Below are 25,993 nucleotides of genomic sequence, written 5' to 3' on the forward strand. Positions count from 1 at the left end.
GGCTGCAACCCAAATTCAGAAACCTGCAGCCATACTGCCAATAAGAACCACCAGCAAAACACATGGAATTAATCAAAGCAACACTGAAATGTCAAGGGGTTTTTTATAAAAAAAGAAGTAAATATTGCAAGTCCTTATGTGGTAAACATACAATTAATTTCTGATGAGGATTAATTAATATATACCAAAAAAATATTGCTCATTCTCATTGCTCCTGTCATGAATGTATCTATCAGGAGGTGCACTTCCAACAGTGTCTTTTGTCTTGTACTGATGAAAAAAGCATTCTAAACCAAATCAGACTGGAATATGTTTCCCTGGTGCTTTTCTTTTTAGGCTGAAGTGGAATATATCAGAGCTGTAAATTTGCTTACCCTTCTGTTCTGTACATGGAGCATCTCTCCAGAGGAATTTTTAGCACTCCATTATTTAAGCCCACAAAGAGTGACCTGTCGCTGTGCAGGATTTGGAGACTCTTGATTGCTTCTCGTTGTCCGTCAGGGAGGATCTGCATTTCCTCTAAATAACAGCTCCTCAGGCTCCTGTTAGTGGTAGAAAGGGCCTTCAAGATGGTGCCATACTCTAATGGAACAAGAAACAAGGCACAAGTAAATCTTGGAGGCATTGACTTCATTTCATACCTGCCTAAAGAGTGAAATATTAATGTCATTTTTACACAGCCGCTTTAAACCTAGTTCCGGGTCACCTGCTGCCCATGCGAGAGAGAGCTCCAGCTACACGGTTACAATCCTCACCAGTTCTCAGACATTACAGAAACTGACTGTGACCGCATTTTATTGGGAAACCAGAAGGATGTGAACCATCTGGAGAGTGAGTAACAGGAAAAATTTCCCATTTGGAGCACTAAGGCAGAAAAATCTGGTCCCGTTACCAGTGAGTTACACAGCAAGGTGACCTGAGATAGCAGGGATCATTTCTGGTGCCTTGAGTCTGTATTTCTTTTGGTTTATGGAGCAGATCGGTGTGATTTGATGCCACGACAAATGACAACAGATGCAGCGACCCTGCTGGAAATCTCCAAGGCCTCCGTAATGACTGCATGGGTCATGGATCTCATTGATCCTCTTCCTGGAAGAAGCTGTCCTGCCAGCTTGACAAGGGGATGTTATGGCATGAGCAGTGCATACACAGAAGCATATACGTTTCTGTTCATAGTGCTCTTACCTAAACAATTTAAAGATCTGATAAACTGTGGGAGATTTATACTTCGGAAAAGGGAGCAACCGCACTGTTTTTCATTAAAACCCCAAATCAGCCTGGATTGTTCCTGAAGCTTAATCTTTCTATCCCAGTAACTTCTGTATTGGTGCTAAAGCTCAGCAATTTACAGTGGTGGGGTGGGCTGCCACGCGAAGCTTCTCTTTCACTTAGGAGGGCCTTAAGCGGCAACGAGTCTAAGGCCCAAGTTGGGGCTTGGTTTGCCTCAGGACTGGGTTTCTGTTCAGGGCTGCCTCTGGGCAGGGCTGTCTCTGCTGAGGCATTTGACTGGTTTAAATGTTTCAGGTCCAGCAGAACTTACCTGTCACCACTAACCAGGGCCAGAAAGCAAACACACATAAGGAGGTAAGTTTATGGCAGTGGACCTTTCTACACATATGAGGCAGAAAGTATCCCAGCTTTCTCTCAGGCTTTGTAGCTGGGACTCATCACTTAAATATCAAGATATCAAAAATGGCAGAACCATGTTGTATCTCCATTTTAGTACAATCTTATCATCATAATCAATGTCCATGGAGGCTCCCACAGTGAGAATGTTGCTAGAACACATCCAAAATGATCACTTTTGAAGTAAGTGGTGGTAAAAGTTAGATAAATTATGACACAGTCCTGGAAGGTGGTAACATGAGGATGAGGCAATGACTCTGCATTCAGATGTGAGATTAAACTAACACTTACAGAGGCAATCCATCTTATTCTAAAGTCAAAGCTTCTGCAATAGAGGATAACAACATTATACCCATGAGGCTGGCCATATACTCTGATTAATCAAACTATTTAATTTAACCTCTATCATTACTACGAATATGGGCTAAGACAACCATTTATAACACTTTGTCCTTCTTCAGCATCTTTCTTTTATCCAAGATATCTGTGCTTTTTCAGAAGAGGCAATGTGTCCTGCTAATTAGAGGATGGCAGCAGAAATCAAGAAACTAAATCATATACTTAATTCTACCACTGGCTCACCATACAACCACAAAAAAGCACTTGCCTCAGCTTCCCCATCTGCATTACATTCCAGTGCATGCCCATTCCCGAAAGCACTGGGAGTCATATACCAGTAGGGACATGGAAGTGCAAAGAAAGAAATAATTAAAACTTTGGGCAAGCCTGGCGGTTAAGTATTATTATTGCTTATTTAGAGATGAGTACGTCAGAGCGCAGAGAGGCAACTTACGTGCGCAAAACCACAGAGCATTTCAGCGGCCTTTGCTCTTCCCCACTGTTATGTATTAGTCTGATTAATCAAAACATGCTTTTATAAAAGAGAGAAAAATGTTACTGTTGTTTTTAAACACAACATAGATTTATGGTCTGCTCATTTGGGACTCTGCTTCAAGTCGTCCATCCTGCTTTTAATTTACTCAAGTAAACTAACTTCCATGCAGTTTTGTGCCAAAATGATATCGAATGACAACTGTGTAATGATGTCACGATCGGGCTACTACGGCTGCTAGGTCTATGAGCAAGTGGAAGGAACTTTCTTAAGCCCTGGTGCTCTTACCTGTCCCAATATACATCACGTGGTAGAGAGTGTCCTTCCCCTGAACAATATCAACCACCAGTTTGGAAAATCGAATGCTGTCCTGAGTCACGTATGGATCTACAGTCACCGGCTGCACGACATCATTCATCAGGAACAGGCGCTGCGCATCCTGCAGGACTCTCTCCGTCAGGTTCTCGTTAGGGCTGTCATCACTCAGTGTCCCACACTAAACATGGAAGATTGAACTTCAGCACCTGCATTTTCTCCCCACTCCAGCAGCCCAAGACCAAACCCTGAAATTCTTCTGGAAACCCATGTCCTGTTGATTTCCTGCAGAGGTGGGTCTGTGTGAGGGTCACAGGATCAGGCCCTCAGCCTCGTCTTAGGTCCTTAGCCTAGCTTTGGCCTGTAGCCCACTCTTTATAAATTCTCCCAGCTGGTCCGCTTGTCCGCTGACCAGTGATGTAGTGTCTCATTCCCTTGTGATATCCTGGAGCCAGCACACCAGAAGGGCAAAGGGCATTAACAGACCAAGGAGGAAAAGAAAGCATTAAAGCTAGCTGTAGAAAGATGTAAAGTTAGCAGTGGAAAGTTAAGCTTTTGAAATCATCTTCAGACTCTACCTGGCATCTCACACTGTACAATGGACAAAACCTGGAGATTAAAAAAACTGAAAAATGGGTTGGTTTTCCATCTAAGAACCCAACTCACCACACTGCTTTTCCCTGATGCTCTCTCTTCTGAACAGACCCCTCCAGCTTCATCTGAAGCAAGGCAGGTTAGCCACTAGCTCCCCTCTCCCCACATGCAGATCTTCTATCCTCACAGTAAATGGCAGATCAACCCATGTCCATCCATCCTCCAGCACCAAGGGGTTGTCCTGAACCAAGGGGATGTACTGAAATAGGATTCAATGCCCTTCTCCATCCAGAACAGGGTGGATGTAGAGAGCTCATCTTGTGTCTTTTAAACACCAGCATAAGTTCTACCAGGTGGATAGGGCATTTTAAAGCCTGAGTTTCTATCTCACACTGATCTCTAGAATTCAGCATTTTCAAAAGCCAGTGCAAGATTATACTCTCCATGCAGTTTTGTGGTCCATGTCAGTCGCCAGGGCTGGATCTTCACTCTTCCCCAGAATGCCATGCATGGTGGGCAGAAGCTTTATTACTTCAAAAGACAGCTGGGTGACCGGTTATTTATCCTGCCCAAGGCCATCGGAGTCAGTAGTACAACTAGAAATCCTGCCAACTCCCATACTCAGTCCATGGACAACTTTGCTTCTCACAAAGTGATGCTCACACCTGAGTAATTTCAATAGAAAAAAACCTCACAAATTTCTTTTTCTTCATTTTGGGTCCAGGTGTTTGGGCTTTCCAACATCTTTGGAAGAGACGTTAGTATACTAAAAATTAGGATGTGGATTTACAGCACTCCAGCTACAGTGTACAAATTTCCCATGTGCATACTCTCGATATGCATCAAAGCAACTCTGCAGCGTGGCTGCCTTTCCAAGGTGCACCATGCAAAGCTTCTCTTACAACATGCTAAAATGAGTTGACAGGAATTTAGCTCACATTTACACAATAAATATGGATCCTAATGGCTGGTGTACTAAGCCCTACAATATTTTGGAGTTTGTGTGAACTAGGTCAACAGGGTGATACTAATTACCACCACCTATGAACACGGTCACTTTTTTTTATCAACTTAAGTATCTTTCTGAGTAGCCAGACTTAGGAAACATCAGTGGGTTTTGATGTGTCCTCAGGTGGGTTTTAATGTTTTTTTTCTATTGTGATGGTCTTTTTTTAGTTCATGACTCATCCCACGTTCTAAAGAGTTTTTAGATCTCTCTCTTCTGCTGTCTCCTATACTTCTGGTTTATACTACTGTCTTGCTTTGGATGCTTTTCTCCCTGCTCACTTTCCTTTCTAGAGCATCACTGAAGGAGGGGTCCCAGTGGCAGGAATGTCATTGTTGGTTTTGTTTTCTGTTCTCATCAAGTCACAGATAATCCTTTTGGTCTATTGGCAGCCCGTGTGCTGACACAGCATCCCTCTGGTCTGGTTTTATTTTGTTTTGTTCTAATTTCCTGATTATCTGCACTGCCCTGATCCTCTATATCCTTCAGTATTTCTCCTTCCTCTCTGCAAGGAAAAAAAATCTGGCATGCTTCCCTCATCTTCCTTTGTGAACACTGAGACAAAAAAATTAATTTAATTTTTTTGCAATATCTGCCTCTTCTGTCACTAAATTACCCTTGTCATCTCCTAAAGGCCCTTCACTGACCTCTTGTTCCTCCTGTACTTGAAAAACATCTTAATCTCTTCTTGCAATCTTCCTTTTGTCTGCCACATACCTCCTTTTCCTTTCCTTATTTTCCTCTGACCCTCTTCTTTCATCTTGCTGCTGCAATCTTTGCACTCCACATTTTATCTGATACTTTTCACTACATGGAAATGCTTTCCAAAGTACTTTCCTATTCCTCCTGGGTTGATTCTCAGTTAACCTTAATATTCCCTTTAAGCTTAAAAAAAAACCCCAAAAACCTGGCCTTGTTTGGCATGGCTGGGTCTTCAGCAGAGCTTTGTTTCTTGGTTTTGAGAGCATGAAGCTGAGGGAATGACCGAGAGCCCAATCTGGTCCCACCTTGTACAGGCAGAAGCCCTCACTCAGGCGCCATGAGGGAGTTCAGGGGGAGAAATCAGGTTCCTCAGCAGGAACCCAAGCATGTCCCTGCCTGCAGCGTGGACCTGCCTCCCATCTGCTCTTGCTGTGATTTCAGGCAACTGCAGAGTCCTTTTTGGAAGGTCCCTGACATCACCAGCTTGAAGGCAGATGGCATTTGCAGGCAGCCTCAGCACCTTTGCCATTATAAAGGGGAGACAGATTCACACAATAAAGCTGAAAAGATTCACCATCAGGAAGCAAGAACAGGAAGACAAGTCCATTCTCCATAGGATTCCCCAGGTGGGAAGGAACTGAGCTGTAAAATGGACTCATGCTTCAGAAACCTTAGGTTTGCTGGGGCTGTCACACATATACTCTGTACCACAGTGACTGAATCAGGGCATAAAGCGATTGAAGTTCTATGATTTTCAAACTGGTCTTAACTCATAATCTGGGAAAACTGCTCATTCATTAAAAAAAGATTTTTTAAGATGAGAAGGAGCCACTGTGACCATCCTCATGTGTCTTCTTCCACCAGTTATTGCTGCAACATGCCCATAATTTGTGGCTGAAGTTATCCATCTTGCACTGAAACACTGGTAGCTGCAGGGGCCCTATCAAGTGATGGAAAAGTCATCACTTCCTTACACAATCACAGTGGTTAATTAGCTTTCTTGTTTAAAAACATAGGTTGTCTCCATTCTAGTTCGACTTTGTCCAGCTTCAGCTTTCTATCCTTCCCAGTTTCGGTGGGGACATGTCTCTATGTTCCCTTGTGAGGATCACATTCTCAGAGTTCATGTGTCAATGAAGAGCATAACAGAGATTTAAATTATTCGTTATTATAAAGAATCTGAACATTCTTATTATCAGTAAAACCATTCAATTTTTGCCACGAATCCTGTGGTCTCAATAACATGTGGCAATGAATTCCACAGACTAAATCACTCATAAATGTAGTGAAATAGAATTTATCTGCACTATGGGTCTACCTGAAAAAATGAGCCCCACACAAATCAACCCACTGGAGTGACAGAATGTAAAAAGGACTGGAGTAGACTGAAGGGCAGCAGCAGTACCTGGAAATTAGGGATGGGGTTTAACGTTGGCAGCCAGGCTGATCTTGGATTTTCTTGGTAACGGAAAGGACCATTAAATGCCTGAGTAATGGCACTCAGATTGAAGGCACACACTGCTGAGGCAGCTATGCTGTTTCTGGAAAAGGGGAGAAAAAAATCAATTTAATCATTAGAACATTGACATTTTCATCATAACAGACATCAACCTCCACTCAAATAAAATACACGTAAATTGCTAGGTAGATGTACAGTGATACCAGTCTCACAGGGAGTAAAAATAAATAAATAAATTGTAAAATGCAGATGGCTTGCATGACAAATTTGAGAATGAATTTTAAGCTTGGTTTTAAAATCCCTGTGATTTAAGGGCTATGGAAGGAGTTCTGACAAGAAAGGTGAATACAGTTTAATTTGCATGGATTATTTGTATCTGGTTTTATTTTTATTTTTTAACAACCCATCTATCTTTATTGATTACAAACAACCTAATTTTTAATCTCATGGTGTTTCTCAAGGTCAAATTCTGTTTCTACAGGCTCCTGAAATCCTCAGCTATAAAATATATCCCCTAGTATATTTTTTATATATATATATATATATAAATAAAACACACACATGCATGCACATGCATGCAGGGGAAGGGAAAGGGTGACAGTGCAAACCAGGCTGGTTGTTACAGCAGCTCAGCACGCAAAAAGGTCTTGCTAATACGTGAAAGCTTCTGTTTTCAATGATCACAGTTCACTTCTTTGTGTTCCCAGCTGGGAACAGCATCTGTCTCGGGCAGGCTGTTCACCACGCACGCACCAGCCAGGGGAGGCATGGCTAGGGAAATGCCACTCTAGGAAGGACTTTTTGGAAGGGAATTTGTTTTAAGGATGCCCAGTGAGACTCGCACACATATCAGTCACCCTTTGCTGACCCGTTTCAGTCACGGAGGACCCAATTCTGCAAGGTCCTGAGCAGGCTCAGCTCCTTTTGCCTCAAGAGGGTTGGAGGGCACTTCCCAGACGGTGATGGCACCTCAGGGAAGCTGGCCCAAAGAGGGACATTTGCTAAGTGGTAACCTGAAATTCAAACCTGCTCCCAGCTCCCCCCTGCTTTTTTTTTTTAAGGAAAGAACAATGTGTAGAGAAAAAGATCTCAGAATAAAACTAAAAATAGGGCTAGCACAAGAGACTGAGTCGTCATGGTGCCTTTTAAATAACCCAAGCACTGCTGTATGTATCTTTCTGCTAATTAAAGCAATTTGAATTCTCTGAAAAGAACACATTTTTTTTACTAAACCAATAATTACACTCTCTTGCATGAAAAAAAAAAAAAAAAAGTCTTGCTCCACAATCTCAGTCAGGAAAGGAGAAGAACAGATTCTTTCACAGCATATTTCTTCTGAGCAATACAACATCAGGAAGAACTTCCTGCTTTGCCTTCCCATTCTCTGCTCCTGCCCCTGCCCCTTCCATCCCCAGCGTGATGGAGTAGCTCTCTTTGAACATGTCAAAGCAACGCCGGGCGAACCTTTCTCCACTTTTGTCTGAACACCACTGACGCAGTGCATGCTCACAGACGGCAGCTCTTAAGACAAAGCTAATGATGGATGACAAGTAAACGCTTTGAGGCACACATGGAAAAGAAAAAGAGAATGAGAAAGAAAATGAAAAAGGAAAGAAAGAATAAAACCCTGCTAGTCTAACAAAAACACTGTTTTTTAAAAAAAGAAAGGATATTTTTAGGTCCCTGCTAAGAACTCCACAGTTTAGCCCTTTCCCTTTGCTAGAAGAGAAAGGAAAGAGTTTTTCCATGAATCGGTGGCCCATTTTCCTTTCCATCTGTGGCCTGGCATATTTCCCGTCCCTCCCTATGAAAAGTTTGATCCCAGTCTCAAGCCATTGACATCAACTTGTGCAGCAGGCCCCTGTGTTGCCCTGGTGTGAAGTGCAACCTCCTTTATTCCCACCTCCTGCTTCCCGTGATTAACTAGGTGGTTTAGAGAATGAGTTAAGTTCAAGGAGGTTTTAACATTGTCTCTGTTACCTCCCAGAAAATTTTTAATAAAAACTTCTTAAATATTTCATCAGCAGCTTCCTCAAAAAGCTTTTTCCCACTGATTCAGCTGGGTATAACGTAACATGAAGCAATAAATCTGTATGTGGGTGTTATCACAACCACTAATACCCCTTTGTTATAAGATGACCCTAAATGCATTAAACACGATCCTTCCAAAATAAAAATACCTTTAAACAAAAAAATTATAGTTTTGTGGTGAATTGGTATTCTATTATAAAGAAACTCAGACTGGAGCATACATCAACCCTCTTTGGTATGCAGAGCTCATGCAGCATGATATAAGTCCCAGTGGAAGTTAAAAAAAATAATTACCATTACTTCTCTAGTCAGATGACAAATTGGAACATTTTCTCTTTGAACTCTCAAAAGAACATCATGCTGTAGACCCAAAATGCTACTTGATCTAACTTCAGCTATTATCAATAACTCATTTCTTCAATTACACAAATGTTACATATTATATTGTCCTCCAAAGATACAAGAGAGAATATACACCTGTAACGTATGAAGTGACTTAAGTGTAACCCAGAGGAGAAGGGTAACACTCATCATGTCTCACATTAAACCTGGGAGGCAGGAACAGCAGATGAGAACTCTTCCAACCAGAGTTAGCCTGTCTCCCCCCTTATATTCCAAAAACTATACCAAGTTGATGAATATAATACAGTTATTAATAATTTTCCCATTTCCAACTTCTGTTCTTGGCTGGATGAATGGACAAATGGATAAATAAAACATTATCACTGTGGTGCCTCTTTGATTGAAAAAAAAAAAGGGGGGGAGGGGGGAAAAGATGTCATCTCAAATACCCAAAGCAGTAGCCAGGCTTCCTTTTATAATGTTCAGGAAGTTTGGCTAACATCCTTCAAATATTTTTAGAGAACGATTCATGCTGCTGTCCTTTCAATTGCAGGACAGATTTTTCCCCAAAGTCCATGGTCCAGGTGCAATGTTCAATCACGTTTATTTTTCCCAGTTGCTTCTCCACTGGCTCACTTTGGGCTGACGCTGGCAATGGCGGTGCAGAAACAAAACATGGAAGACGGATGAGGGTGGCCAAACACTTACCTACTTCTTGGCATTTACAGAGCGGGAATAGCATTTGGGCTCTGTTGACTTCCATAGTGAAACTCCCAACGGTGCTTTAGCTCAAGAAGTTGGGGCTGATGCTTTGTGACTTCAAGGGCTGAAGTTCAAGCCCCGTCACACCAGCAAGTGACACATTAAAACAGGAAGGTCTGTACTTCAGTGGGGCTTCACTTCTTTGGTTTGCTGTGGGATTCTTGAGACCAGATCCTTACTCACGTTGAACAGCACTCCATCGCACACAAAAACCCCAAAGAAGTTGGCTACCCAGCATGAGAAAGGCACTTTGAGTATTTGTCGTGTGGAGTAAGATTTTCATTCTCTAGTTTACACATCAGGATAACACCCCCCTGGAGAACATGTATTATTGAAACTCAATACCAAGCAGACTGGTTATAGCTTGAAACTTATCAACCTAGCCTTGGGCTTCAGAGAAAAAGTTATTTGAGTTTTCCTGACTTAAAAATATACATTATGAGTTTTTTAATATATTTTTTAATTAACTCTTCTCCTTTCTGCTTTCACAGCTACACTAAATCATTCCAATTACAAGTTTTTTCAATATCAAGCCAAGAAGAGGTGATTATGAAGTTTCAGAAATCATGCCTTCCCCTCGGAGTTCCAAAGCTGCTTTTGATTTGTGGACCTGAAAGAGTTCTGTAGCGGAGGTACAGTCCCCCTTGGAAATATAAAGTGCTGTGTAGCCTGCATGACCTTGCTTCTATAAAGTGTTGTTCAACAGCAATTTATGCTGATTTCAGTCTAGGCTGTTGTGATCCCATCTGCCTCATTTTCCTCCTTCCAGCCCTTCTCTCCCAAGCATACGTACCTGTCCTTCTCATGGGCCAGCCCCAGTGTTCAAAAAATTGTGTCAGATGACCCAGGCAGTTAACCTGGCTGGAAATTAATTACATTTTTCTGTTGGATCATTTTTAGACCAGCTCTCTGAACTACACAAGCAGTGTTGCCACTACAAAAAGTCAGAACTTTGTCACAGCCCAGGTATATATCAAATTAAGCTACTCTAGAACTGCATAGTCACCGTTTATGGACTCCAGAAATCTATGAACCATGGATTAGAAACATTGTCCTAAAGGCTATATTGCCATGATGGATAACACAGACCTATCTATTCCTTCACGTTAACCAAAAGACCTTTCAAAAATTAATCCTCAGACTGTCTAAGAAATCAAGATATTGTCAGTCTCAGACTGCTGGGGATAGAAGGGCAGTAAAACCAGTGCAACTTACACATTAGTAGTGAAGACACCATAGATCAGATCTTGCTCAGGAAGGTAGAAGGTGCTTTGCAATTCATTATAATAGAAAGGGATTTCTCCAGCACGGGAGCAGTTCAGCCTGGCCTTCATGAAAGTTGTCCATGTGTCCTCCAGCAAAAATCTCCCTCCAATATCATTTTTGCAAACCCTTGCCACACGAGAATACACCGTTTTACCACAGTCATGTTCTACCGCATTCTCACGGAAGAAGAAGTAGGTGAACAAACCGATGTCGTATGCAGCAATAAAGTTAGGCTCTGAAAAACAAACATTTGAAGAGATTTATACAGGTCAGAAATCAATCCGTGCTCACTGACCTGCTCAATGCATTGCGCCGCCAGCTCTCTTTACGCAGGCTGTCAAAGCTGGGACCACAGGGAGTTTGGAATCAGCAGAGGACATAAAAACAGTAGATGGGAATAATGATATATGGGGATACAGTTCTAGTTACATTTTTCAGATCTTGGAAAGACCCCATTGTTTTCTCACTTTATTGGCAAACCTGCTACTGATTTCAGTGAAAGCAGAGTTGAACACTTTGCATATGCATGACTATTCTCTGTACCTATACTCATTTTACAACATAAAGCCTTCCCATTGGGTTCCTTCACCTATTCACTTCTGAAGAACACCTTACGATGTGTTAAATATGCTGTGTGCATCCGCCTGATTCCCCAGACTGCTGCATTGAAACATTCAACCTACTCTCTGAGCGCAATCACATCTGGCTTTTATCACAAAGCCTTTCCAGTTTCTAGGCACAAAAGATTATCTTATGTCCATAAAACAAAACCATGCCACAGACTGACAGTATTGAAACAAGCTCTCCTTAATTCTTTTTTCTCCTAGAATTATTGTTATTATTTTTACAAGAATTGAAAAGAACCTGGAATTGGTTTTGTAGTGAATATTTTAATTGGGTATTTAACAAAGCTTTAAAGTATACGGTCTTTTATCCCAACAGTTTCTTTGGCAAAGGGAAAAGATTGGCCAATGAATAATATTTGACTAAACAAAACAAACCCTGTTGATTTTATAGGGTGCTTTTAAAATGTTCATTTCTGAGTAATGCTCAAAGGAAGAAAAAAGGAGAGTACAGAATTCCTTTAATGCTGCAGCCCAGGAGTGAAAGGAGAACAGTTGTGGCAGAGGGAGAGAAACACTGGCTGATGGTGCGGCAAGGCAGGTTTGGGAGGCAGACAATGGTACAAAGGGGAGGGCACTGCAAAGCATCTCCCATCAGACTTTCTCCCTCAAACAAACAGTGAACCTTAATGGGACCATTGTGATCACCAATCTGACCTTCTGTTTAACATGAACCCGAGAATTTCACCCTGTAATTCCGCCACCAGATCCTGTAACTAACAGGTGAATTTGACCACTTCTTCTTTCGAAGAAGATCCGATCTTATTGGACAATGATGTCACATGGCTTTACGTCCATCACTTTCCTCAGTGACTTGTTCAAATGACTAAAGACTGCCCAAGATGCAAACTGTACTTCTCTTTCCATTTGACATTATCTGGTTTCAGCTTCCAATCACAGGTTCTTGTCATGACTTGTCTGCTAGATTAAAGAACGTTATCCTGCCAGAAATCTTCTCTTGATGTAAGTACTTCCATATCATGAACAAAACACCTTTTATCTCCTTTTCAGAAAGATAAATAAATTGAGCTCCTTAAGTCTCTCACTGTGAGGCAGGCTTTCCAAGCTTCGGATCACTCCATGGCTCTTCACTGAATCATCTTCAAGTTTTCTGTTTCTTGTTGAAATGTGGCCAGAACAGGATGAAATTACTCCAATGTCACCAATGCTGTGCAAGGTTATAAATCCAAGCGTCATATTAGTTTTTCCAATCACAGACGAGAAACTCAGTTTCCATTTGCCTTTCCTTAAACTCCTCTGTTCCAATGTGGCTTCCTTCTGCCTTCTGTGGCTTCATGCGCAGACAACAGGCACATATTTCTAATGAGTGTATAGGGGTTATGCTGCTTCTTGGCCCTAATTCACAGTCTTGCCTGATGACACTCTTCTCCTACAACTCCAGATCTCCCTACTGACTTCAGTATGCCTGCAGAAGCCTAGTTCAATCTCATTAAGCTCCAGAGAGTGCACAGTCCCACTGCTTGTATCTTTGATTGAAAGGTCCTCAAATCCAACAGAAAGATTCTGAATATCTTATCAACTTACCTGGGTCAAAGGAAAGAGGGGGAGTATTGGGGTCTCCATCACTACAATCTGCTCAGAGAAGATGTGATTTGCCCCAGTCAGAAGGTGTGGACTCAGTGCAGGAATTACTGGCTGACATTCTATAGCTTGCTTGATGCAGGGTATTATCACACTGAGGTAACGGCTGCTTTTAATAACCAAAAATCCACAACAGCATGGGTTCACATGGAACATAACATGCTGTGAAATTTCTCATTTTTGGACTGATCTTGCACTGAGACCAACCATCTTCAGCTGAGTCAGTGGAAGCAGAGAGTGCTTAACACTGTGCAGAACTGGGTCAACACTGTGATGCTTTAAGTTGGTTTTGATCTTCAAATCTTTCAGTGCTTTTCTTGTTGAAAGGACATATATGGTCATCTCACAAGACAAAGACCCATGTATATGTTAAGTAACCTGTAAGACCCACTTTCTATAATCTAAATCAACTTCTCTGAAATACTTCCAGGCTATTTTTAAATGTCTTCTAAGCTGCACTGACGATTGCACCGGAAGCTCTTCCCCATCATAACTCTGGATCCCAATATGAAAACAGAAGGAAAGATTTACAAGCCTGCCAAGTTGACTTTAATACATCACTTGCTCAGATATGACCCACATGACTTTACCATTGAGCCATTTGGAGTTGTATTGTGCTGTCCTAAGTGGGGGAACATTTCCAAGGCTGCGGTAAATAGCAGGATCCCGTCCAGAGAAATCAATTACAGTTGCAGCATAGAGTTCTCCTCGTGATGTAATCACAGCTGTCGAGTTATGCCGAGGGTCATATGGGCACCGAGCCACTCCATTAATTCTGTCAATGATTTTGCTAAGATTTCCTACCTGTGTTTAAAAGGAGAGAGGAGAGAATTTAAAGAGCATCTGGCTTTCTTACTGGTACAGAGAATTCAGTTTGCCCACCAGTACCTATGAGCAAAACCCTGATTTTAAAAAAACAGGCAGCTGTAAGAAAGTAATGCCAGCGATGACTGTAAATTGATCTTTACATCCATCATTTGCCAACATAAGAAGTTGTGTCACTGATCCAATGTGAGGCTTTGTAAGAAGGATAATTCCCCAGCCAATAAAGCCTGTAGGCCCCAACCCACTCGGTGTAATCAGGTGCTCCTGCTGCTAGCACAGGTTTCTAATCTTCCATAGACACCACTTGTATGTACACTGGCATTAAAAAATATAAAAATAAACATTTCTCTGGACCTGCCCCTGTCTCCCTTGAAGCCAAAGGGAATTTTGCCATTTATTTTAAGGAAACACTTAAGTATTCAGCTCAGGAGGCATTCACAGTTAAGCTTGTCTACATTCCCCATTTTCAACAGTATACCCAAGGTTTACGTGAGCAGCACTTTGTCCAGATCCAGCTCGCTCATCAGTTTTTTGCTTCCCACGTGCGGATACACCCACTGCCCCAAAGCAGCCCAAAGGGGCCCAAAGAAGAAAACCAAAACAATTTCAGATGAGCTACATTTGGAACATATTCTCTGCAGCCATGATGCCCTGCCAAATGACTGGCCTTCCCCAGAGCACATATCCAGTCCTCTCCATCACTGCAAGAGGCAAAACAGACCTGTCGACTGGAACACACCGGTGAGAAGGCATTGGTACCACAGGTAAAAACCTTCTTGCCATAAACAATCAGCACTCGGACATAGTTCTGGCACTCTTCCTATAGGGACACAAAACAGAGACAAAGGATTTTTGAAAAGGAGACTGTAGGGTTATTTATTACATAAAAAAATTACCCGTATTGCAGGTGGAATACATCTTCCTTAGCTCTAACTCGGACTGAGGTTTGTTGCATCAGGCAGTGCACAGCTGTAGGGACCTAGTGGTCTAAGTGAGCAAGCCCAATTTGCTGGTGATTTCTCTAATCACAGCCCTGCACAGTGCCTGAATAGGATATTATCCACCAGGCTGACTCTGTATTAGCCACACAAGTGCCTCGTTCTGTGCTCTGCTTTGACTGGAGGAGGAATTCTCCCTCTTTTCATAATGACACTTCTGACCTATTTTTCCCAGTAATGCTGCAGCTTAGAAAATGTCACCCAGACACTAACTCCAGTGAAGGACAGCAGGTCTGTCTGCACTATAATTCACATCAGTGCCAGGAACTTCCAACACACCAAACAGCAGGAACTTCTCTTTAATAGACCAGGCTGGTCAGGAGAACCTCGTGCTTGAACAGGCTGTTACTTCCTGCCTCCCACAAGGATCCTGTGCTCAGAATTTTCCATGGTAGAAAGCTTCTCTTTCAGGCCCGGCCAGTGAGAAACAGTAAATCTCCTCTTCTCAACCACATGACCCTTTGCTCGTACAAATAGGCAACTGCCTTCACATGCCAGTCCCCAAAGGTGTGGGGCTCCAGATCTCCCATGCTGAGCTAGGGGTGGCAGCACAAGGCTGCACTTGGCTGGTTTGGGGTTTTTTTTTCCCCATAAAAATATCCTTCATGTTGTTGGAGAGAGCCACAGTCTCTTTTTCCTCACAGCCTCATACCCAGAGACCTGTGGACTGCAGCTCAGGCTAACTGAGCATCTTCGAGGAGTTAAACCATGGGGGAGGAAGAGGCCACATAAAGCAGGGACTTTCTAACATGACACAAAGGGAACGGGAGGTGCAATGCTAGCGTGCAACTCCCACGGGCAGTGCAAGAGGCTTGAGAGCTGCCTGCCCCAAGGCTTGTCTGAAGACCCCCATGAGAGATGTACTGCAAGCCTCACACCAGGCTGCCTGCCCTGGGCTCTGCCGCCACCTGAGAGGAAAGGATATGAGCAATGGCTAATGACTGGCACCCACAGAGCTCCACGAGAAGAAAGTCTATTATATTCTGCTGGAAACAGAAAAGGAAACTTGTTGAAAATAATAACCTCGGCTGGGTTATCCTGGCTGCTTTGCTTTCCTCCCTCCAATAGATCATAATTTGCCACTAAACTGAGCCTACAGCTGCAGACACCGCTTCTCCTTCTGTGAGCAGCAATCACTCTGCGAGCTTCCCTGTCTCACAGCGCTCCACGCTGTTGATCGTTTCCCTGAAGACTTCATTTGCAAGATTCAGCAGTGTGAAAACACTCCCTATCATCTGGAAAGGAAGAGGCTTGCTTAGCTGGATTATGTGCTATCTCTTTTCATTTGCTGTATGGAAATCAACCCATTGAAGGATGGCATTTAGCGAAACCCCACCAGTGGTAGCAACAGACAAGCGACTACATGGGCATGACATGTGGGGTTTGCTTTCAAAAGGAGATCGTGGGGACTCCATTCCAGAGCTAGCCCAGGAGCGCTCGCCCAGCCCGTGCAGAGGCTACAGAGTGCCACAGAGCAGGTACTGCCAGTCTTGCATCTCGGCAGGGGCATCTGGGATCAGATACATAATGCCTGGCACCTGAAAACGAGAGCTTAAATTCATAGCTGGGTCCGTTCAGCACTTCTTAATTCAGAAGCAGATCAGTCATGGTGACTGTGCATCAGTCTATCAAATAGGACCTTGAGAAGCACCGTCGCACCTGCTGTGTGTTCAGAATAGAGGTTTCATTGCTTCCTTTGACAAAACGAAGGGCTTGCTGGCCTCTCTGCCCTCTCCTGTCATTGTTACGTGGTGCTGTGAGCCCTCTTAGTTATTCCCTGCCCTAGAGACATCTGCATTTCATGAGTGGGTTAAGTCATTCCTCTTTCTATACAGCACAGTTATTCAATTCCACGTAATATTAGAACCACTATATATTTAACTGCAAAGTACTAGAAATTCTTGAGGGGATGCTATAAAAAAAAAAAAGGTGTGGGTTCCTCTCCCAACATGGTTTTGTTTTCAGAATATGATTGATTTGGCATCTCACCCAGAATGCAGCTCTGTACCCAAATTTCACACAATAAGAGAGTACCCATCTGCTCCCCCTCCACTTCCACCCTTCTGTGCTTTGTGCAGAGTCTGAGCATAGCTTCTGACCTAAATCGGCTAATATAATTTATGTCACTGGATCCTTTCCTGCCAAGGCACTTCAATATATTCCTAACTAAAACCCTGTCCTGCAGAAATCTAAAATCCTAATTTGAAGAATTCACTTATCTGCACAGAACTATATACAGATTAAGAAACTCTAATGTCTATAAAAATCTTCCCAACTGAGGAGAGGATAGCACACAAAAAAGAATTTCTCTGTGAGATCGTGTGCTGGATGGTCTTCTGGAGTCTACTGGCAGTGATGTTTCTGTCGCACGCTTTACTTCAAGGCACAGTAGACTGGGTTGGTAAGGATGCTGAAAACTGGTAAAATATTGTGTTATGTTAGCCTAATTAAGCACGGTTTTATTTGTACCCATTCAGTCCAAAGCAGAAGTTATTTACTGAAACAGAGGAGAATCCATACTGAGCAAATATATCTGCTGCTGTCTGAACCTGCACCAGAATATTTAATCTGTGAGTTCCAGCCCAGTCCCAACTGCAGTAGCAAAGAGCAGAAGAGCAGAGTCAGTATGGATGAGGTATTAGACTGGAAACTTTTGACAGGGAACTGGATGCCCCAAGCCCACTAATTATTTCATTGGCCGTAAAGGCAGAAACTGGGGTGACTAGTGGATCTTTTCTACTCTGCTTAAATAACGATGCTACTAAGCGTGGGCCATATCCAACAGCAGTTGTTCCTATGAATTAACTGAGTAGGTGTTTTCCCTGGACCTGCCTTACTGATGGTGGCAACAGCACTCCACTCCTGGAGGAAGAGCAATGATATCATGTATGTTTCATCCTCTTGTCTCAAAGCAATGTATACTGCTTGAAGTAATATTCTAACACAGACATACATTATCCATCTGCCCTGTCCTCTCAGCTAGGTGAATCAAAACACACAGGTGCTAAAGGATTTGCATGGTGACACACTGAGTCAGAGGAGATCCTGAAGGACAGCAACAAAGATCTATCAGACCCCACCTCTCTAGCCTGCCTGGCCCAAAGAGGAATACTGTGCTTATCTGGTATTTCTTATTGCTGTACCCACTGCCAGTCATGTCAGTCTATGAAAACCTCCAACAAAAGCAAAGAAGAAACCGAACCACTTAAATGCTCCAACTTGCAGGATTTTTCTCGAGACAGTGTTGGTGAGATTTACATTAGATCCTCTTTCTACCCTATTCTCAAAATAACTAGCAAGGAACGGTCTCCTCTCTGTGTTCTTTAAACCAGCCTGGATTTGCTCCGAAAAGTCATTCAACACGCTGCTCTCTATAACAATTTGTAGCTGGGGCAACTAGTTAGTAAAATGATCTCACAAAGCCCTACAGAAAATCAGAGCTATTTAATGCAGTTTCTTCCATGTGGCTGGAAAACTCTAGGTGTGCAGGAGACAAAATTCAGCCTGGCTTTAATATAGCCAGAAAACCTGGCAAATTTGAACTCAGTTCTGTCCAGACGAGACAATATTTGGATCCTGCTCTCACATTATGGAGCAGACAGTTAAATCTGTGTATGATCAGTCTGCAAATCTCATCACCAGAAGATATTATTGGGATCAAGAGATTAAGGATTTAAATAAAGGGGGAAGACTGGGTATTTATATGGTTAATGAGAATAACCCAGTTATATTAGTTGGGATTACTATTAAATATATGGCAGAGCTGATAAAAACCTGTGGCTCACTGCCAGAGCATTAAGCATATCTCCAATTTTCCTACGAATTACATGTTACCCACTTTGGGATTCTTGCTCCTTCCTCAAAATTACATGGTACTGGTCCCTTTTTTGAGATAAGGCCTTAAATGGAGCAGATACCACTTTTCTCTAGTCTAATGACCCTCATTTTCCTAGAAAGGAAGAGTATACAACTTCTAATGCTCAACCCTACAGGGCACAGCGTCTCACAGTCACTAATAAACTTCACTGAAGCCCTTCCATCTCAATCCCCTCAGATTAATTTTATCCTCATTTATTTCATTTTTTGCAACATTTAGAGTTAAATGTGTCTAAGAGTGCTGTTATGTCCATGACCATTGACAGGAGCAGGCCTCTTTCTAGCTCATACAGGCATCAGGCTACTTTGAAAGCACATTTCAAACCAGAGAACCAACAGTGGTGCCCTGTTACTCCCTTCGTTCATGTGGACAGATCAGCAAACGGAGGCGTTGAACTCCTGCCGGCTTCAGTTTGAGGTAAAATTCACAAAGATACTTTCAGGATGCAGTGGATAAACCAGCTGCAGGTGCTTCTTGAGTTGTTTCACCTGTCATCTCTGGACACTGGAGTTCTGAAATTTTATAAACCCTTAATCTCATTGTACAGATGTATTTTTCTTTGAATTTTACTTAATTGGCCTTTTGCTTTGAATAAACCACTCAAGTTCTGTTGTCAGAAATCTCCTTTTTTGTTCTTTTTTTTTTTAAGCTAACACTATTTCATCACATACTGATATATTTTAATCACAGATTAAAACCACAGTTACATACTGTATGAGAAAAATAGCTGTTTCAGATGGTCTGTTGTCCTCAGTAAAGAAACACAAACTCCTGGAGTACAACCTGCGGTTCAGAGAAGCAGCCAGCAGAACCCCATGTTTGCCCTTGAACGACATCTTAGAGTGCAGCAAACATTTATCTGTTGCTGTTCATCCCAATTTGTTAAAAAATAATCAAGACCTAACATCTTCTCGAGCACTGTTATTAACACATTTTCAGATATCTGTATTTATTTCTTTGGACAAACAATTCTATTAATCAGTTTAAGCCAATACCCTGATCAAGCTGCCTTTCTCCTTTGAGTGCAACAGATAGCAAAGAGAATTGCTAATGATTTTTCCAACCAAGTTTTCTTTGATGGACTTGAAATCAAATTTGGGGGCTGATTCTGCATTGATAGCTTAGCAGAAATACTAGGAAAGTAGGTTCAGATCTCTAGGACCAGTTACAAAGGGGGAAAAAATATCTGACAGCCTCCTGGTTATTTCTGTTTGCCTGGGGATTTATATGGTACCTGTCCTACCTGGATGGCTATTATTTGTAAGTGGTGTGGAGATTCCCAGCTCTTCTAGATAACCAGAGGGCACATCCTCTGTGTGATGCAGAGCCACCTGAAGGCCTGAAACAGCAGATTCCTCCATTAGCTCAGCAATTTCAGCACCAAACCCATTTAGGTGGGCTCTAGCCTTGGGCTATTTCCCTGTAACCTTGTGTGAATCATAAGACTCCCCCAGCATCAGGACATCATCCAATAAATGGAAAAAACTATACTGGCAATATATGGGGACAATCAGTAGCTGGATGCCCATCAGACGTTTCTCTTGGTTCTTTCTTGCTCCAGAAGTGTTAGTGCACCAGCTTTTTCCTGGCTATACAAAACTCTCAGGACAGCATGTAAGAGATGGATCACTGCCATTTTCACAAACGGCTCCCTTTCATGCTTTGAAATGACAGTGTGCTGCTTTTGGAAAGTTAACAAATAATTCTGTACTTAGACAAGACCAAAGTGCTCTTGTTTAGAAAGCCACAACTTTCCATGCTGGGCAAAATTCCTTAGATGTGGTGGATGTGGACTGTTGTGCAGAGACAAACCAATTACAAACTAGAAGCTGAGCAACTCCTAATGAAATTAAATATAGCTCTTCCCCTTCCGCTCTATCCATCACTCATTTTAACTACAACATCTGGGTGTATCATTTGGAAGACAGAAAGAAAAGCAGCATGACACTGACTTCGTTCACTGCATTGTCTCAGTAATGTGGATGTTTTCCAGGGGACAATATTAAGGTGCTGATCAGGATACATTTTATAAATGCTACAAAACCAGGAATGGTTACTAGTGGAAGCCAGCATGGATCTCCAGAGACACGGCAAATAAAGCATATACAATTCTTCTAGGAAATCACAAGTTTTGGTTGATAAATACAACATAAATGAAGTAGACTCTTCTGAGGTGTCTGTTTTAATATCACATGTCATATTGTGGAGAGTTAATTTTAAAATCAGGTTCAAGAACATATATATTAATGGATTAAAATCTGATAAATGACTGGACTGAAAGAAGTCCTCAGAGCGAAATCATTCACAAACTTGCTATTCTAGCAGAGTCCCAGATGCAGTAGTACTAGCCCACTATCAACATTTTTCTTAACGAACATTTGTGAATAACCCAAATACTATGAAAATAGCAATTACCAGTGAGGCCAATGTCTCACTATATATGCAGTGATATATGCTAGACTGGTGAGCTGGATCCAACAAACAAAATAAATTTTTGTAAGATATTATGCATTAAATAGCATGGAACAAAGGGGCTCTATGTATAGACTGGGATATTACATCCCAAGACTAGCAACTGTGAAAAGGATTTAGTGGTCACAGTGGCTAGGCAATTCTGCATGATCTCCTATGGCAGAAGAGTTTATGAAACTGCCAAGTATATGAACAGAGGACGGTGAATAAGAGGTGGAAGACTGTTTTAATCACACTTAGGCATTAGAGAGATTGACAAGGAAATACAGGTGAAAAATTGGAGTGTGCAGAAGACAGACACAATAAATATTCAAGGGCAGTAGAAAAACGACTTAAGAGAAAGAGGCTTGGAGAACTCAGCTTTTTACTTTATCAAAAAGCCTAAGTACTGAGTTGAGAAGAGCATACAAGTGCCTTTGTAAAAAATAAATATTGGTAACTAAAGGGCTCTTTAATCCAGCATAGAAGGGCAAAATGAGACCCAGCCACTCAAAACTGAAGCCACATCCAAAGAGGAAATAAAGTACATGTTGTTAACAGGGAAGGTGATCTGCCATTAGAACAAGCCAGCAAAGCACACAGTCGGCCCATTTGCTTCAGGCCTTTAGTTCAAAGCTGTTTGCTTTCCTCAAAAAGGTGCAGCAGCCAAACACAAGTTTGGAATAAGGAGGCGAAATTTGTTGCCAGAGCTACACAGGGTGTAAGAAGAAATGACCTAATGGTACCTTATAACCTCAAATCTGGGACCCAGATTTCTCATCTCCCTTTTCTCTGGCCAACAGGTACTCAAATGTGGAGTAACCATCATGCCATAATAATTATACTTCTGTGATATGCATTTTAGGAAGAGATTTTCTAAGCAGCAGGAAGAATCTGATTTAGATACTCAACAAGCATAAGAATGAAGAGGAAAAAAGACATTTTAGTACAAGAGGTAGCTTTGAAAACCTCACCCTAAAATACATATATTATTAAATCTGCAAGGAAAATGGACCAGTCATATAACTTACTCAAACTACACTGTGAGTTAATATAAGAGCCAAAGGTCCTCTTTATTTCTAGCCTCTGTCACCACATATCTAAGTGCCTGACAATCCATAACATATTTATCATTAAATCATCTGTGCTAGGTAGAAAACTGCCATTAGTCAAGTTTTGATAAAGCAGAGCTGAGGCAGACAGAGCTCTGGATCTTGTACTACCAGTGCGCAGCAGAATCAGAAATATTCACATTAGCGCTGCCCTCACTTGCTGTGTTTATCCAGCCAAAAGCAGAGATTCGGGGTTAGAAATGGACTTCTTAGCTGGAACAGAGCAGTTCACCAGCTGGCTAAGCTAAACTTGGTATTTTTGCAGCTAGCGCCAAGTCATTTCTCTGCAGTGTCACAATGAATGTGTAGACTCCCCAAGAGCGACTCAGCCATGGACACACAGGTTAGAGTAGATACTTGGGAGATCTGAGTTCACTTAGCTACTGCAGCATCCTTCTGCCTTTGTAGCTTCATGTCTTCTTGTCAGACTCTTAGTCAACACCTCTGCCATTAATTGTATGTCAAGAAGTGTCTAAAAATCTGCTTAATTATTGTTCCTCAGAACTTCACATCCATGGCCACTGCACCCACCAAACAATTTCAAGCTCTGGATCACAATCAGCATAAACTCAGCTGTTCAGAGCATTATCCTCATGAAATTTTTGGCAAACTCTTTGCAGTGTGAGGAGGCAGCAGCAGTGAAGATACTTAGACCATCGCTTTCTTTTGACATGACAGTAAAAAATGATAAATTGAAATTATCCTAGAATTTGTTCAGTCAAATGCATGGTTTTATCCAGAGGTTGACAAAATAATTCCGGGTTTTAAATTCAAATTCTTCATGAACAATGGGATACAATTTAAATCTCACAAACCTTACAATGGAAGAAAAGAGCAAAATCCTTTCTTTACACATTTTAAAGTACAAAGATTCCTCATGTCTTGGGTTTTGGAGGTTTTTAATTTTGTCCAACTTCTGTTGGGTTCTTCTTCTAGTGGCAGAGCATGTTTGGTGTTCACCTAACCCAGCCCATTTTGCCTCCAAGGTGTTTTCCGGCATAACATAGATCCTACATGAAACTCTAACACATGTTCTAGGATACCCATACTGCTGTTCTCCACAGCTACATGAAGCAAATTGTTGCCTATTGGGCAAAATTCAGGCTAGCTTTTTTGTGTATACACAAGTTAATACAGTAATCACATAAAGTTTATATAATAAAATGAACGTGGTCAATGGAAGATCATATAACCCTGTGTTAAAACACTGAACTGGAACTTGGGAGAATTCCAGCATTTTGGGACAGTCACACAATGACTCTCTGCTTGACTGTCCATGTCTAAGGAAAGATCATGCTTATCCTCTCTTACCCTTTGTCCAGCTCCTTCGGTTTAGACTGCGAACTCTTTGCGGAGCAGTGTTAAGGACAACAGGACACCCTCTCAGTTGAGGCCTGATTTTTGAACAGTACCAATACCACATTTGAAAAATCAAAATATTTCCTGTTTTTTGATAGATGGCTTTGTTTTAGAGTCTCAGAAGAAGGGCAGAAAGGACCTGTGTTTGGATCAGAAATGTCTGCGAACTCCAGACTTCTGAGAGAACATGCTTTGGTTCAAGCAATTCTTGCTTTAAACCACATTTTAGCAGACTGCACCTGCCTCTGAAGGTGCTCTGTGATATTCCACTTGAACAGACTGCAGTGTGCTAGCAGATTCAGTTCTCGTGTTCAAGCAAATTACACAAAGATGAACTCTAACTGCAAACAAGCAACGAAGCCCACGTGGCCGAATGCCAGCAGCGCGCTGCTGAGTACCGAGACTAAGCCAACCTGCCCAGCCTCAGACCCCACTGAAAGACGTTACCCCTGGCTTGCCACCACTCTGCTCCTTGATGTGTCACAAATTGTGTCCTCTCCAGCAGAGAAATCACCTTTGAATTTCATGCAGAGCAAGTCTAATAACCTGGACGGGAGGCCTTTGAAATGACTTGCTGGGTGGTGCTCAAACACTTGTGGTGGTGGATCTAAACTACTGCAAATTTACAAGCTCAAGCTGGTGTCAGATGCTCCCTGTGTGGATTTCACATGGTGCAAACAAATTTACCCATAGCATCACTGTAGCAAAGCAAAACTTACCTCTGTTTTCCCTTTACTTTGACAGGACCTCCTGGTGTCTTCATCTGAACCCCATGCTGTTGCCTGAGAAATCAAAATGCACAAGTCACATGACAATGCCACCAACCACCATGTCTGGAGACTCCCAAAGCAAGAGCAAGTATCTCCAGCCAATTTACACAGCCCAATTTAAATGCAGCGTTGTGACGGTGAACATGTATCTTGCTCCTGCTGTGCTCACAGTGCACACAGATGATAAATAGATGAGAAGTCCAGAGGCAGAAGCAACTGGAATGTTAACAGAGGACAGACTTTAATTTACATGTAAATACAACTTCTGATCATCATTCAACTGGAAGGTCCAAGACATAAGCCCAACGTGCCAAGCCATCACTTTCTTTTCAAAGAGGACAGTGCTGTATAAAACTGCCCACTCTCATCATCAAAATAAAAAGCTTCCCTGCAGCAAAGTTGAGTAGTTCTGCACAAATTTGCTGGTCTCCTTAAGTTTACCCACAAGATTGTCACCTTCTAATTAATCCTGCAGCGAAGTGAGCTGGGTAAAACAACTGGGAGCTTACAGGCAAAACCTGGAGAGACGGGAAGCAGGGAGAAAGGTTGGATGGTGATTTGTGATGCCAGACAAGTGTGGTCAGATCCTGAGGTGGAGTACAACACATTAGGGCTGAGGGCACTATTGACTGGGGACGGAGAGCACGTGGGATCCCCAGTCAGCTCCGACTGACTGCTTTGGAGCAAACAGGCACCTTCCTTCGCAAGAGATGTCTTGACCAGCAAAGCTGCATTATAGAGAACTTTTAGATTTAAAATTTTCAGCAACATACCCAACCATTCAGTGCCCTCTGCAATTTTCCTCCCTTCAGCACTTTTTAAAAATAATCCTAACAAATTCAAGCGGGTATTGTTAGCTGGAGGTGAAAATACATATAAACATCCATACTATACATAATACATCATCCTGAAAAATAGCTCTGTTACATAAGGAAAGGCCAGGCTCACAAAGTTCAGATAGAGATCCAAAGCTCCCCTCAAAGAGCCAGGATTTCTTTTTTTTCCCCAGTCTATTACCAACACAGGAAATGGCTTCAAAGTTCGGTCCGGATCTGAACTGTTCTTGAACCTTCTCACTGCAGCCAATATATTTTCTTAAACTCTGGGCTTACATAGAAATTGTCCCCTTGACACATAATAAATCCTGGTTTTTTTCAGGAGAAAGATGGGGGACCGCTAAGAAAGGGGATGAATTTTCCCACTCCCAGTTCAGGTCCATGAAGAGACTCACTCAGAACTGCAAGAAATGTTATCACCCAGGAAATGCATTTAAATACAACATTTGGGGAAGGGATATTTCTACCCTATTTAAAAAAAAAAAAAAAAAAAGTATGTTGTCCATTAACTGAGCATTCAGTTCAATTTGGCTTGAAGTAAGACTTTATGAGCACAGGCAAAGATCTGGTGGGAGAAGGGAAGAGCACAGATCTTTCCTGGGAGT

At 42.1% G+C, this 25,993-nt stretch overlaps 1 protein-coding gene across 3 annotated transcripts in view; it reads right to left on the reverse strand.

Moving 5' to 3' along the window:
• Positions 1 to 25,993, reverse strand: part of SEMA5B (semaphorin 5B) — a 272,595-nt gene that overhangs the window by 54,718 nt on the left and 191,884 nt on the right. For all 3 annotated transcript variants that reach the window (XM_075757063.1, XM_075757062.1, XM_075757064.1), the window contains 7 exons: positions 24,502 to 24,564; positions 14,707 to 14,805; positions 13,751 to 13,964; positions 10,885 to 11,170; positions 6,481 to 6,616; positions 2,747 to 2,954; positions 375 to 582 (listed from right to left, as the gene is read on the reverse strand). In XM_075757063.1, the coding sequence (XP_075613178.1) occupies positions 375 to 582; positions 2,747 to 2,954; positions 6,481 to 6,616; positions 10,885 to 11,170; positions 13,751 to 13,964; positions 14,707 to 14,805; positions 24,502 to 24,564 (1,214 nt within the window). The remainder of the gene's footprint in view (positions 1 to 374; positions 583 to 2,746; positions 2,955 to 6,480; positions 6,617 to 10,884; positions 11,171 to 13,750; positions 13,965 to 14,706; positions 14,806 to 24,501; positions 24,565 to 25,993) is intronic.

Source organism: Balearica regulorum, chromosome 6 (genome assembly GCF_011004875.1).
Source record: "Balearica regulorum gibbericeps isolate bBalReg1 chromosome 6, bBalReg1.pri, whole genome shotgun sequence".
NCBI lineage: Eukaryota > Metazoa > Chordata > Aves > Gruiformes > Gruidae > Balearica > Balearica regulorum.